Source organism: Microtus ochrogaster, chromosome 8 (assembly GCF_000317375.1).
Source record: "Microtus ochrogaster isolate Prairie Vole_2 chromosome 8, MicOch1.0, whole genome shotgun sequence".
Classification (NCBI taxonomy): Eukaryota; Metazoa; Chordata; class Mammalia; order Rodentia; family Cricetidae; genus Microtus; species Microtus ochrogaster.
This window is the reverse complement of record NC_022015.1, coordinates 19498953-19513789: the sequence shown is the minus strand read 5'-3', so window position 1 is coordinate 19513789 and position 14837 is coordinate 19498953. Positions and strand designations below refer to the sequence as shown.

At 52.4% G+C, this 14837-nt stretch overlaps 1 protein-coding gene across 1 annotated transcript; it reads left to right on the top strand.

Moving 5' to 3' along the window:
• Window positions 1-6906: 6906 nt before the first annotated feature.
• Coro1a (coronin 1A) lies at window positions 6907-12281 on the top strand. Its single transcript, XM_005351236.3, has 11 exons — window positions 6907-7376; window positions 8837-9035; window positions 9871-9993; window positions 10083-10212; window positions 10293-10477; window positions 10592-10711; window positions 10957-11061; window positions 11148-11293; window positions 11371-11428; window positions 11538-11753; window positions 12069-12281. Exons 2-11 carry the CDS (start codon window positions 8838-8840, stop codon window positions 12171-12173), a joined length of 1386 nt encoding a protein of 461 aa, XP_005351293.1. The 5' UTR covers window positions 6907-7376; window position 8837; the 3' UTR covers window positions 12174-12281.
• Window positions 12282-14837: the final 2556 nt, after the last annotated feature.

Sequence of the window (14837 nt, the reverse complement as noted above, 5' to 3'; positions counted from 1 at the left end):
CTTATTTTCTCCAAGATTTACTTTATTTTCAACGTTTCCTTGACATGGTGGAGTCAAGGAGGCAGAAACTTGGGCACACTGAAGATTTAGCTTCACCGGAAACACCCCACAGCCCACCGCTGTGTCTGAGGAAGGCATTGCTGCTCAACATAAAGGATCAATACTGCTTCTCAAGAGTTGACGAAGGGCCTCAACCATGGTGGAGCCAAATCTTAAAAGAGTTAAGCCCAGTCTCAGGTCCTTGCATCAGAGTGTGATGAGCCAATGCAGAGAGGCCCTTTGTGGTGAGCCCGGGACACCCTAATTAGGGCTGAAAACAAACAGAAGCCAGGAGGATGGGCAGGGCTCACTGACAGAAAGGGGAAACCCTGCACCGTGGCTGACTGCAGCTCGTAAAGTGGTTAAGGGCTGTGGGAAGAGAATCGCAGGCCCAGGATGTCTTTGAAGAGTACTTCAAATACAAGAGAGAAATACGTTTAAAAAATATTATTCTTGCTGGGCGATGGTGGTATACACACCTTTAATCCCAGCACTCAGGAGGGAGAGGCAGGCCGATTTCTATGAGTTCGAGGCTAGCCTGGTCTACAAGAGCTAGTTACAGGACAGGCTCCAAAGCTGCAGAGAAACCTTGTCTCGAAAAACAAAGACTATGCTCAAAGCAGGAGCATAACATAGCTTAGGGTGATGGAGTTTTCAAGTGTAGGCATAAATTAAATAAATAAATAAATAAAAACTCGCATGGTAGTACACCCCTAAGGTACTAAAACTTGGGACACTGAGGCAGGGGGATCATGAACTTGAAGCTTGTCTAGGCTGTATAGAAACCTAGTAGAAAACAAAATTGGAAAACCAACCAAACAAGGCCATGGTGATTCCATTTGCCTCTTAAGAAGTGATTCTGGTAATGTTATAATGGGCCGTGTATCACGGGAAGGGAAGGTGGGTGGCCAACAGACTGGTCAGGGGCCTAGTGCAACAGACTCAACTCAGGTAGCCCTGGTAGAGATGGAGAAAAAGGGAGAGAGAGATTCAAGGTCAAGACTTCCTTCTCCCCAAGATGGAAGCACCCTGAGGTGCTATTGGGACATACGAGTCAGAGCCACAGGGGCAAGGGGTTGAGTCAGACACAGGCTGGAGGTGGCCAACCAAAGGTGATACCTGAGGCTACAGGTGTGGATGAGACACTGTGGCATGCTGGGACACCACGAGAAAGGGCAGCGCTCTACAGAAGGCTTGGTTATGGCACCAAGTGAAGGAAGCCAGTGGAGCAGTTGGAGGGGTGGCTCAGGGGACACCTGCCCAGCACATACAGTTTTGTTCCCCGAACCACAGAGAAAGCCAAGTGTTTCATTTGCTGGTCACAGGATTATGGATGGCCTTTTCCAGGCCAAGTCCATGTGGCACGCCAGAGGCAGAAGCCTCAAGCAGGAAGAAAGGAGGGGAGGAGGAAGGGAAAACAAGGAGAAACAAGTCAGTCACAAACCCTGAGTGTGAACGGGGGTGAGGGATCGGAAGTGGTTTGGGCTGCAGGTTCTCCTGACACATGGGACACTTACTATGTTTTGACAGGTTGACAGGTTCTTGCTATGTAGTTCAGGCTGACTTTGCTTAACTTTTCCCCCCTGTGGTTCTAGGGATGTAGCCTAGGGCCTGTATGTGTTAGGTTATTGCTTCACTGCTGAATTACACCCCACCCTTTAAGTGTTTTTTTACTTCTCTTTCTGTGTGTGTGTGTATGTGTGTGTGTGTGTGTGTGTGTGTGAGAGAGAGAGAGAGAGAGAGAGAGAGAGAGAGAGAGAGAGAGAGAGAGACTGTGTGTACAGAGGACAAAGGACAATTAACAGGAATCACTTCTTTCTGCCATGTAGGTTTCGGGGCTCATGCACACTAGATGGGCAGGCTAGGCAGCAAGTCTCTTTACTCACCGAGCCATCTCACAGGCCTGTTTTAAAAGAATAGAATTTCTTTGGAATGAACACACTATGTCAGAAGCATAGGTAGGCTGGGGGTGGTGACACACACCTTTAGTCCTAGCACTTGGGAGGCTGCGCCAGGTTGAGCTCTGTAAGTGTGAGGCCAGTCTGGTCTACATAGTGAGTTCTAGTCAAGTCAGAGTTACACGGTTAGATCCCATCTCTAAAGGAAGGGGGGGGGGGTCCTGTCTTTCCACAATGTCAAGACTTACTGAATAACAATAAGTTCACAAAGAAGGGTTGTGCCAATGGCAGCAATTTCCTAGGTAATTCTGCATTTCCTTGGTAACCCTGGAGAAGTAAACATAGGCTCTTTTTAAAAAAAAAAATGTTTTATTTATTTTTATTTTATGTGCATAGCATTTTGTCTGCATTTCTGTCTGTGAGCAACATGTGCGCAGTGTCCATGGAGGCCAGAAGAAGGAGTTGGGTCCCCTGGAACTGTAGTGTTCTCCTCCTCTTTTTTGTTTTGTTTTGAAACAGGTTCTCTTCTCTTCGTAGCCCTGGCTGTCCTGGAACTCACTCCGTAGACCAGGCTGGCCTCGAACTCACAGAGATCCACCTGCCTCTGACTCCCAAGTGCTGGGATTAAAGGCGTGCTCCACCCTTCCTCCACTAAGTCGATTTCTGCCAGGTGTCTGGTCACGGTGGAGAGAAAAAGAATGAGAATGCATTGCTGTGCTTGGAGAACGGAGTAGCTACATCCTTGGCCACAGGGGCAAACCCTGCTCAAGCTGGGCTGAAACTCTCCACCCTTACGAGTACGGCCTACCCTTCCCCCACTTGCTTTTTCTGCCATTTATTTGTCAAAGTCAGGTCATGTGTCCTATGAAATTTCCCACATTGAAGATTCATGTAATTGCTTCCTATAGCATTGTCTATTCGTCTATCTTTCTTATTTCCTATACACCAATAGTTATATTTAGAGGCATGATTGGATTCAAGATGATGATGATGATGATGATTTTCTTAACATTAATACTCCCAAGGTGTTGCTGTATATTCATAGCATGAGCACAGTGTTTGGCCGTCTAATTCTTGGTAACACTGGGAAGGAGTGATATGAGCCACACACCTGTAATGGGTGATCTGGAAGACCAGGTAAGTGAGGCCAGCCTAGGATGCAATAGCAAGATGGAGAAGAAGGAGGAGGGAGGGAAGAGGAGGGAGGGAGGGGAGGTGGTGGTTTGAACGGGAATGGTACCCATAGGCTCATATATATGTTGGTCCTCAGTGGTGGAACTGTTTGGGAAAGATTAAGAGGTGTGGCCTTGTATAAGGAGTGTGTCACTGGTGGTGGGCTTGAGATTTTAAAAAAGCTGTGCCATTCTTAGCGTTCTATCTGCCTCCTGCTTGAGGAGCAAGCTGTGAGCTCTCAGCTGGTCCAGTTGCCACGCCTTTGCTCCGCCATCGTGGACTTTAGCCCTCTGAAACCATAAACCCAAGGAACCACGTTCTTTTGTAAGCTGCCTTGGTCATGGCGTCTTATCACAGCAGCAGAGAAGTGACACTTTTAGAGGTAGGTAATTTGTTGTTTCACAGAAATGGAACATCCTTCCTTCAAGCATAGCTGGGTCCAGGATGGGTCTGGTATATTGATCCAGACACTCCACTCCAGTGATGTTTAGGATCTGTCTTTGTATCCTGCCTCTGCAGTTCTCTGCATGGACTGTTCTGAAGAGTTTTTTCTACATGGGGACAAGCTACTCTATTACGGTTGTGTTTACATTTTCACATGTGGTTACTAACCAGAATGCAAAGAGGATTTCCCCACCTCCTGCCGCTCCAAGATGAACCTCTTTCTCACAGCGCAGACTTGAGTCAAATCAGTGGAGCTAAAGCAGTGAGAAGGGGTTTCACTGGACAGGAAGCACGGCCACATGCTAAATCCGACGGTCTGTAATGGAATGCCTTGTCCCTGAAAGACATTCAAGGTGATGCCACAGACGAGGGCTGGTGGGACAGCCTACTGGCAGAATGCTTGCCTGGCACTCTCAAGTTCCTGGGTTTGGTCTCCAGCACCCACACACATGCACGCACGCACGCATGCAAGCAAGCAGGCATGCGTTAGTGGGATGTTGGGTCAACCCGCCACTGAGCTAACTCATTCTTACGTTCTGTAGACATCTGCTTTGGAGAAGTCCCTCCCACTGGTGTCTGTGTCTGTTCTCTGACAGCCCCATGCCATCCTCTCCCCACATTGCAGATGGCTGCCTAGCCTTCTCTCTCTAGCCCAAATGCTCACTGCCCCAAAGGCATGGGTTTTATCAATGTGCTGGTTCTCTGTATGAGTGTGAGTGTTAGTCCCCACCAGGGGTGACGGTGGTGTATGCCTACACCCTGAGAAATGAAGCATCCCACCAAGTGCTAGCCGCTCTCAGGTGTTTCTTGTTCATTTGTCTTTGGATTCAGTCTTGCTGTGTAGCCTAGGCTGCCATCTTGCCTCAGGCTCCAGTGTATTGGAACTGCAGATATGCACTTCCATGCCCAGTGAGCATTTAAGTCTATAATGCTTAGAACAGTACAGTACATAGTAGCTCACAATACACACTAGCTATTAGTACTTGCAGGGAAGGTTTGAGCCAGGATCTCTTGTAGCCCAGCTGGCCTGGAACTCTTGATGTAGCCGAGCACAGTGCTAGATTTCTGAGCCTGCTACCTCTCTGCTGCTCACGTGTTTACATTATAGCCATGCACCATCATACCTGCTTTTGTTTCTAGATTTTTCATTTCTTTTCTGAGACAGGGTTTCTGTGTAGCCCTGGCTGTCCTGGAACTCGCTCTGTAGACCAGGCTGGCTTCAAACTCAGAGATCTGCCTGCCTCTGGCTCCTGAGTGTTGGGATTACAGGTGTGTGCACCACCATCACCTGGCTTAGATTTTTAATTTTTTTAAAAGACTTATTTATTATCTACACAGTGTTCAGCCTCCATGTATGTCTGTAGGCCAGAAGAGGGCACCAGGTCTCATTACAGATGGTTGTGAGCCACGATGTGGTTGCTGGGAATTAAACTCAGGACTTCCTGAAAAGCAGCCATTGCTCTTAACCTCTGAGCCATCTCTCCAGCCTCAGATTTTTAATTTTTATGTGGGGTGACTTGAATGAGAATGGGCCCCATAGGCTCCTGGGTTTGAATGCTTGGCTCCCAGCTGGCGAACTGTTTGGGGTGAAGAGGTGTGACCTCGTTGGAATAGATGTTAGAGGAGCTTGTCACTGGGCGTGCACTTTGAGATTTCAAAAGCCCACAGCAGGCCCAGTCAGTCAGTCTGTCTGCCTATCTGTCTGTCTCTTTCTGCCTGACTGTGGATGAGAATGTGAAACTCTCAGAACCACGCCTGTTTTCCACCATGATGATCATGGACTAACCCTCTACAACTGAAAGCAAGCTCCCAACTGAATGCTTTTTTTTTAGCCGGGCGGTGGTGGCACACACCTTTAATCCCAACACTCAGGAAGCAGAGACAGGCGGATCTCAGAGTCCAAGGCCAGCCTGGTCTACAGAATGAGTTCCAGGACATCCAGAACTACACTGTCTTGAAAAACAAAACAAAACAAAAAGATTGAATGCTTTCTTTTATAAGAATTGCCTTGGTCGTGATGTCTCTTCACAGCAACAGACCAGTAACCAAGGCAACGTGTATGACTGTTTTGCTTGCCTGTAGGCATATGCATCACAAACATGCCTACAGAGGGGTGTGAGCCACCATGTGGATGCGGGGAGTGAACCCAGGTCCTCTGCAAGAACAGCAAGAACTCAGCCATCTCACCAGCACCAACACCTAGTTTATGTGGTGCTGGAGATCCTGGCTTTATGCGTGCAATGTAGGCGCTCTGCCAACTGAGCCACATTCTCAGCCCCGCTAATGCTATCTCACACTTTAGCTGGAGACTCTGCAGTCCCTGCCCACAGTCACAGACCTGCAGGCACAATACAGCCCTGCACCGAGTAACTGAGCACTCCAATCGCCATTACGGTCCTGTGAACCGTGAGGTGGGCAGGACACTTTTGCTTGTTCCTTATCTAAAGAAACTGAGGTTTGGAGAGGTTGGGCCTCTTGCCCAAGATCACACAGCTAACCAATAGAACTGGAGCCAGGCCCTTCTTGCTTTGAACTTCTTCTTCCTTGAAGAACAGTTTCTTCTGACAGAGTCTTGCCTCCTGCCTCAGCCTCCTGAGTGCTCAGATTACAGATTATAGGTGACTATCAGCACACCTGCTTTCTTGAACTTGGCTGAGACTGTGCCTTGACCCCTGCCTCCCCAAAGTCATGGCTGGTGTTTCCTCACCCTCTCAGGACAGCCCCAAACCTTGGCAAGTGACAATAATGAAAAGAACCTTTTGGTTTTTTTGAAGCAGGGTCTCATATGTAGCCCTGGCCTGGAACTTATATGTGGACCAGGCTGGCCTTGAAGTCACTGTGATCCTTTTGCTTGTCTCTCCTGTGATGGATTTGCAGGTGTGGGCCACCACATCTGGCTGTAAGACCTAACTTTCCTTAGTACCTGCCAGTCTGTAGATGTGTGTCCAGCTCTCCATGTAAGGGGGTAAGACCATTATAGAGGGGAAATTGGGCTGAGATGAAATTAAAGTGTCCTGCCAAAGGTCACGCGGAGGAGTGACAGTCAGGAGTCAGAACTGTGATTCTAGCAAAGGCCTTTCTTGCCCTGCCCTTGCTTTTTTGACAACCCACCACTCCCTGAGGGTCAGTTGTGTGCCCGCTGTCAGGCCTGTCTGTACTCAGTGGCCTCGAAACTGTGGCAGAGTACCCCACCCTACCCCAGGCTGACTCTCCCTATAGAGGGGAGAGCCTGGCTCGCTTGTCCTCTCAGTCCGGAGCACAAAACAGGTGCTCCATACTGCCCAATTCTTTTACGGCTTCCAGATCTCAACCCTGTGAAGCAGAGGGCACGGGTGTCTCCTTTGAAGCCCTGAGCCCCGAGAGGAGAAATGATTCCCACGGCCACCCAGGAGTCCGTTTCGGGGCAGCGACAAGAGCAGTGCTCCTGTGGCCGACAAGGCTCTCGAGCTGGTCGCAGCCCTTCGGGAGCTTTCTCCGATGCCAGGGAAAGGACCTCGAGCAGGCTGCGGGCGGCCGGGGGAGGGATGAAGGAACGGGATATTTTTGCGTTTTGACATTAAAAGAAGAGCAGATTCGCGTCAGCATCTGTCGGGGAGTGGGGGGTTGGAGCTGACGGCGTGGAGAGCGGGTTGTCCGGGAGCGAAGGGCCGGGCCTCCATGAGCTCCGCCCCAAAGGGGCGCTGCCACCGGGAGGAGGCCGGCGCTCGGCCGCTGCTCATTCATTGTCTTGACAGAGCATCCTCGGCGGCCAGCCTGCGGCTCCTCCATCCTCCTCTCCTTCCTCCTCCACTTGCGGGGGTCACGTTCAGCTCCCCGCAGCAGGTGAGACTGGGCGCTGGGGGAGGGCTGGTCACAAGGGCCCGGCATCGCTGCCATGGGCCACCTGTGGGGCCAGCGCCAGCGTGGGAGCAGGGCTGTGGGGGTGGGCGAGCTGTCAGGGCCACCAGGCTGTGGTCAGGGAGCCTGTGCAGGAGCCTAGCCCGGAGGGCCCGGGACCAAGGAGTGCGAAGCAGCAAGCAGGTCCCAGAGTGCTTCAAGGTGAGGGCGAAGGACCATCGTGACCAAGATGGAGGTGGGCGCGCTGGGAGCGACCGCAGCTGGTCTCGGGACCTATGTCCCCGGGAGGGAGCTTCTGGGCAGTGAGGGTGGGGGCCAGGGTGGGGTGAGCCAAGTAGCTGCCCGGAGCTTTGAGACAGGAAGGGGTTGAGTGCAAAACAAGAAAAGACCAAGTTCCCCTTTCCGTGGTTTCCGGGCTTGGTACCTGGGTGGGGGAGGAGGTCGGGTGGGGCACATCTTCCTGCCCTCACCTCTAGATTGGGGTTTCCTTCTTCCAAATCTAGACTGCTCACTGCGGGGGCTTATGGCCCCTTCTTGTCTTGGAGACTTCACTCGTGCATTTCGCCTGCTTTCTGTGTAGACCTGGGAGCCTCCTTAGGGTTAGCAGGGTGGGTGAGGGTTGAAGCCCTAGCCAGAAGGGGCTCCCCATTAAGGCTGAGCAGATGGGTGAGGCTGGGAAAGTGGGCAGAGGCTCTGGGCAGGATGCTTCCCACAGGGCAGCCCAGGCTCCTTCATTGAGTAGGAAGGTGGAGGGATTGAGCCCAAGGATGGGGCTTCGGAACATTAGGATACAGGCAGTCCCTGGGCTTCACTGGCTGGCTGCCCAGCCACAGTGGGTAACCATCTTAGTGGGCCTCAGGGCAATCGTGGTGGGCCTCTCCTTCCTTAGCGGAAGTGGAGACGGCACAGAACACCTGCTTTTCCTGAGCGGAGGCTGAGAAGCAGAGGTACGGGGAGATGCTGGGACCCAAGCCATTGCTACTTCTTGTGGCCAGAAACCTGGGGAAGCCATCCTGCTACTTCATTCCCTCCTGGGCAAGCTGGCACACATCTCCCTGTGTGCCATCCCTGAGCTGGAAGGCTAGGCAGTGGCAGCCCTGCCCTGCCTTTAGGAAGCTCTATGTGGGTGTGAGGGATGTAGGCTCTGCAAGAGGTCCTTAGGACCGAACAGCCGTGAGAGTGTCAGGACCACTGTGAAGGGGACCCTGGTGCCTGCCCCCATATTGGGCTATGGTAGGGGCTGATGGTGCAGAATTGAGGGTGTGGCTTGAAGTGTTGGGGTTGACAGAAGAAAAACTGGGGAGGATAAGCAGACTGTCACTCATGGAGAGTAGGTCAGGGTGCCTCAGACAGGACGCTGGAACCCCAAAAGGCAGGCCAAGGACTGCTCTAGGGCTGACAGTGTTTGGCCAGAATTGAGAAAGTTTACAATCTGTGTCCCTCAGGATGAGCCGGCAGGTGGTTCGCTCCAGTAAATTCCGCCACGTGTTTGGACAGCCAGCCAAAGCTGACCAGTGCTACGAGGATGTGCGCGTCTCGCAGACCACCTGGGACAGCGGCTTCTGTGCCGTCAACCCCAAGTTCATGGCTCTGATCTGTGAGGCCAGTGGGGGAGGGGCCTTCCTGGTGCTGCCCCTAGGCAAGGTGAGCTTCTGGTACAGCAGCTCTCCTGAGGAGGCTCCTGGCGTCCACTGAGACTGTGTGGGCCTGAGGAGGCGCCCGGTACCAAGCCTTCCTCGGCGCGTTGTCATCTGTAAAGCGGGACAGGACCATTCGCTTAAGCTCTCTGGGGACAAAACAAGGGGGTGGGGGAAAGGCCTCCTAAGTCTCAGCCTGGGGTTTTCTGCTCAGGGATGGCTGCTCCAGGGTACTCTCCAGGGCTGACCTGTGAGGAACTGGGCCTCACAGGTGGAGATGAAGCAAAAAGCCTTTTCCTACTCTCTAAGCTTGCAGCCCCAGTACTCTCCTGGACTCTTCAGGGGGTGAAACAGGAAGGGGAGATAGGCCCCGAGTTGTTACCTTAAAAGGGCCGATGGAAGCCGAGGAGAAGAGGAAGTGGTTGTCGGGGTGAAGCTGGGCCTGCACCCTGTGCAGCTCTCTACACAGGAAGCAGTTGGCCCTCGAAGAGGCCATTTTCAAACTGCTGCTGTCCAGGGGCATGGGGACAGATTACCAGGCGTCTATCTATCCAACAGGACACATCCCATAGCCCCCTGGTCACACACTCTCCTCTTGGGGACCCCAAGGAGAGGGTTTGTCCTAGGCCCAGGGCCTGTGTCGTCCACAGATGACACGGAGTAAGAGGAATCAGAATCTCAGGCAGCTTGGTGCTAGCCTTCCTGGGATGGGACAAACCCTCACCTCAGTGCCCCTGGGGACCCCACACTTTCCTGTGTGTCCCTTTGCAGGGGTGTAGGGGAGGTTGGATTGGGTTTGGAGGTAAAAACACCTCCATCAGAAGCCTTGCTGTGCCCTCCAGACTGGACGAGTGGACAAGAACGTGCCCCTGGTCTGCGGCCACACTGCTCCTGTGCTAGACATCGCCTGGTGCCCACACAATGACAATGTCATTGCCAGTGGCTCTGAGGACTGCACAGTTATGGTGAGTCTTGGTAGGACAGTGAGCCAGGAGGGGTCTCCAGAGGAACCTGGCTTCTGAAGCCCCAGCAACTCACGTGCCCCTCTCTGCAGGTGTGGGAGATCCCTGATGGGGGCCTGGTGCTGCCCCTGAGGGAGCCTGTTGTCACTCTGGAAGGTCACACCAAGCGGGTGGGCATCGTGGCCTGGCACCCCACAGCCCAGAATGTGCTACTCAGCGCAGGTGCCGTAAGGGTGCGGAGGGGAAGCCTGGGGGCCTGGCGGGGGCACACGCTCATAGTTCCACGCTGGACAATTGTGCAGGTTGTGACAATGTGATCCTGGTGTGGGATGTGGGCACTGGGGAAGCTGTGCTGACACTGGGTCCCGACGTGCACCCGGACACGATCTACAGTGTGGACTGGAGCCGGGATGGCGGTCTCATCTGTACCTCCTGCCGCGACAAGCGTGTTCGCATCATTGAGCCTCGGAAAGGCACTGTGGTGGCTGTAAGTTAAACCTTAAATCTTGGCCCCAGGATGTTGCTCTCCCTGCAGCCACCGAGGTTCTAGTCTCTTGGTGAGACCGAGAGAAGCTGACTGACCACAATGCTTGTCTCTCAGGAAAAGGACCGTCCTCATGAGGGAACTCGGCCAGTGCACGCTGTGTTTGTATCAGAAGGGAAGATCCTAACCACGGGTTTCAGTCGCATGAGTGAGCGGCAGGTGGCGCTGTGGGACACAGTGAGTGCTCAGAAATGGGAGTGAGCGGCAGGTGGCGCTGTGGGACACAGTGAGTGCTCAGAAATGGGAGTCTTTAGACTGGAACCGAGGCGGAGGGAGGCTGTCACAACCCTACCACATGACCATGGCCTCAGTTTACCTATTAGATGGGAAGTTTCTACTGCTTAGTCTGAGGGCCCTCGACTGCTTGCTGTCTAGTGAAGACTTGTCATGGCTCAGCCTTGCTACCCCCTTTGTCTCTACAGAAGCACCTAGAAGAGCCGCTGTCCCTGCAGGAGCTGGACACAAGCAGCGGAGTTCTGCTGCCTTTTTTTGACCCTGACACCAACATTGTCTACCTCTGTGGCAAGGTGACTGGGGGCAGGGAAGTGGGTAAGTGAGCACAAAGGCTGGTGGTCCGTGCTGGCACTGACTCTCTTGCCCGCACCACCTACAGGGTGACAGCTCTATCCGGTATTTTGAGATCACTTCTGAGGCTCCGTTCCTGCACTATCTTTCCATGTTCAGTTCCAAGGAGTCCCAGCGTGGTATGGGCTACATGCCCAAACGTGGCCTGGAAGTGAATAAGTGTGAGATTGCCAGGTGAGTGCCCCAATTCTGACCAGACCTTCAGTGCCCACTCGTGCTGCACCGTGCCGCTCACCTTCCTGTTTCTGCAGGTTCTACAAGCTTCATGAGCGGAAATGTGAGCCCATCGCCATGACAGTGCCTAGAAAGGTGATGTTCCTATGCTCCTCCCTGGGCCAGGGTAGGAACTGACCACTGGGCTTGTAAGGAGGGGCAGGAACATAAACACTCTCGTGACCAGCTCTGGCCTTGCCCACAGTCGGACCTGTTCCAGGAGGACCTGTATCCACCCACTGCAGGACCAGACCCTGCCCTCACAGCTGAGGAGTGGCTGGGTGGCCGGGATGCTGGCCCCCTCCTCATCTCCCTCAAGGATGGCTATGTGCCCCCAAAGAGCCGGGAGCTGAGAGTCAACAGGGGCTTGGACAGTGTCCGCAAGAGAGCCACACCAGAGGCCAGTGGCGCTCCCAGCTCGGTAGGGCTAGTGGGGAGCTGGGGAGCTGGGGTAGCAGGGCAGGAAGACAGATTAGGGCAAAGGCTGCATGGGTGTGCTCAGTGTCTCATCGGCACAGAGATGTATTTGTGGAGATGTCTGAGCTCCGAATGGCAGGAAATTCTGGGAGGACAAGGAGTGGGTGACCCTGCAGCCTTAGAAATCAAATGCAGTGATCTGAGTAGTAGCTGCTGGGACCAAAGGGGGCCAAGCTTTGGGGTTCTTGGAAAGGCTAGCTGATGTCAGAGGAAGGGAATATATAGAAAAGCGGGGTCTAATGCAGTCTGGCTCCCCCAGGACACTGTGTCTCGGCTGGAGGAAGAGATGAGGAACCTGCAGGCCACGGTACAAGAGCTACAGAAGCGCATGGACAGGCTGGAGGAGACTGTTCAGGCCAAGTAGAGCACCCCAGAGCCTTCAGCGGGGCCAGCCATTCACTCTGCTCCCACCCCACCCTCAGGCCATATGGTGAATAAGACGAAAATAATAAAATGGCTTTATTTTCTGGTACCTCTCTGACTCTGGTGAACTGACCAGCCCCACGGCTTCCCCTTGATGGTTCTGAATGCACTATCCCATGCAGGGTTGCAGGTCACTTCCAAATGCACTGTAGCAAATGAATGGGGCCTTGGATGGAAGGATGGATACCCAGCGATGGAGCTGAGAGCTGTTCTGCTTCCTAGCTCCATCTCGGAGTGGAAGGTCTGAGTCATCCAAATCCCTATCTTAGGGCCCCAGATTTTCCAAATCCACCCAAGTCTTTTCTTATGTTTTCTATGGCAGTGCTGGGGACCAAAGCTATGACCACTCACATGCAAGGTGAGCTCTCTATCACTCTAGCTATACCCCTAGCCCCGAACCCCAAATTAGCATTTCCTGGTCAACTCTGCGCACAAACTGCATACAACTGTACTGACACCGGTGCTTATGGCGAAACCAACCAGCACATGGTGACGTTTTTCAGACTATAGACTCAAAGAACAAAAACAAGACTTCTGATCGGACCTGACTCACACCTGCAATCCAAACCCTTGGGAGACTGAGCAACTGCTGGGGGTTTCAAGCCAGAAACTCAGTTGAAAGTGGTGATAAATTGAGATACTGCCTCAAAAACCAAACCAAACCAGAAATAGAGTTTGGGATGTACCCTGGTTGGCAGCATGTGCCAGGTCCTGGGTTTGATCCCAGCACTGCAGAAATCAGGTGTGGAAACCTACACCTGTAATCTCAGCACTTGGGAGGTGATGGCAGGAGAATCAGAAGTTCAAAGACAGCCTAAGATGGAGACCCTGTCTCAAAACAACTGTAATAAGACAACAATAACAACAACAACAACAAAGGCCAGAAAGATGACTTAGTGGGTTAGTGTTTGCTCTGCGATCGTGAGGGATGATAACCAAATCCCAGCACCCACATAACAGCATGGGTGTTCCTGCAAACACCTGTAACCCCAGTAGGTCTGATGTGGATAGAGACAGGACTGTGGGGCTGGCTGGCTTCCAGCCTAACAGAGATACAAGCACCAGTTTCAGGGAGAGAGCCTGCCTCAAAGGAATAAGTAGAAAGTGACAAAAGACATCTGACATCCTCTTCTGGCCTCCATTCACGTGTACAGGCATGTACACCTGCATACACACACATTACTACATACACATAAGTAAAAATAACTCTTGTGCTAGACATGTAGATCAGCGGCCCTTTCAGAGGACCGGAGTTCAGGTCCCCACATCCACATCAGGCGGTCCACAACCACCTGCAATCCAGCTTTATGAAACTTGACGCCCTCTGCAAGCAACTACAGGCAAGTCCACAAAGACAAATAAGCCAGACCTAGTGAGCTGTGCTTTTAGCTGTGGTAGCAGAGGCAAGCAGATCTCTAAGTTCCAGGACAGCCCCGTCTCAAACAAACACACACACAAACAAAAACTACCTAACAAAACAAAGACAAAATCCCATAAAGGCAAAGCTTAGAAACCAGGAAACAGCCTGACCCTGGACTAAAACACAGAGACGAGGGCTGGCTGAGGGGCAGTTCTGAGTTTCCAGTTTAAGAAACCCCCTTTCATTCACAACATTCTGCAGCCTTGGAGCATTTCCTGTGGATTTCACAGGACCTGGAGTCTGAGGAAGACAGGGAAGAACAGATCTCTTATACCCTGTCTATAGGAGGGAGTGTTTGTTTTTGTGTGTTTCTGACTGTCTCACACAGCCTAGGATGGTCTTGAACTCCTAACTCTTCTGCCTCTACCTCTCAAGTGCTATTTCAAGGGTGCATCACGATGCCTGGTTTATGTGGCCCTGAGGATTGAACGTAAGGCTTCACATGTACTAGGCAAGCACTCCACCAACAGCTATATCCTCGGCATGGGAATAGCTTTTGGTGCCTAGTGGATGGGAGACTCCAGAGCTGCAATGATATAGAAGGGCTCAGGAGGGTATCGTGGCTGTGCCAAGGCTGAATCCATACAGTCCAGAGAACGCCCAGAACCCCAGCCCTTTCCTCTTCAGCATGCCACAAAATTATCTGGATATAGAGAACGGCACACAAACAGGCCTGCCTGCCCAGCTGTGTTTCACCCTCTGGCAGGACATGTGATCCTGGGCAAGTCCCTTCTCCCCTATAAACTGGAGGGCCGTCACTGGGGAATGAAGGGGTCACTCCTCTAGAGATATAGTCTAGGCATCTTTCCTGTGAATCACTGCCTCTCCAGAGGAAGAAAAAACGTTCAGGAAATGATCCTGGGGATGGAGAAGGCCTGACCAGCGACGACTATGACTCCAGTTGGACCAATTTCTTTGATGGAAGAATGAGAAGGTGGAGGCGGAGGTAACTGAGCGCTAAGTGTCAGAGACAGGCTTTGACAATATGGAGAGGAACTGAGTGTGGTGATAGACATCTGAGTCACGGCTGCATGAAGACTGAGGTGAGAGAACCATCTGAGTTCATGAATCTAAGAACAGTCTGGAAAACACATTGAATGCCGGGCGATGGTGGCGCACGCCTTTAATCCCAGCACTCGGGAGGCAGAGGCAGGCGGATCTCTGTGAGTTCGAGACCAGCCTGGT

Excerpts from the sequence above, each read along its gene's own strand:
- Coro1a (XM_005351236.3), top strand. The coding sequence starts at position 8,838 with ATGAGCCGGCAGGTGGTTCGCTCCAGTAAATTCCGCCACGTGTTTGGA. Across the intron at positions 11,062-11,147 it reads TTGTCTACCTCTGTGGCAAG|GGTGACAGCTCTATCCGGTA; the intron begins GTGACTGGGGGC and ends CACCACCTACAG. Across the intron at positions 11,754-12,068 it reads CCAGTGGCGCTCCCAGCTCG|GACACTGTGTCTCGGCTGGA; the intron begins GTAGGGCTAGTG and ends TGGCTCCCCCAG.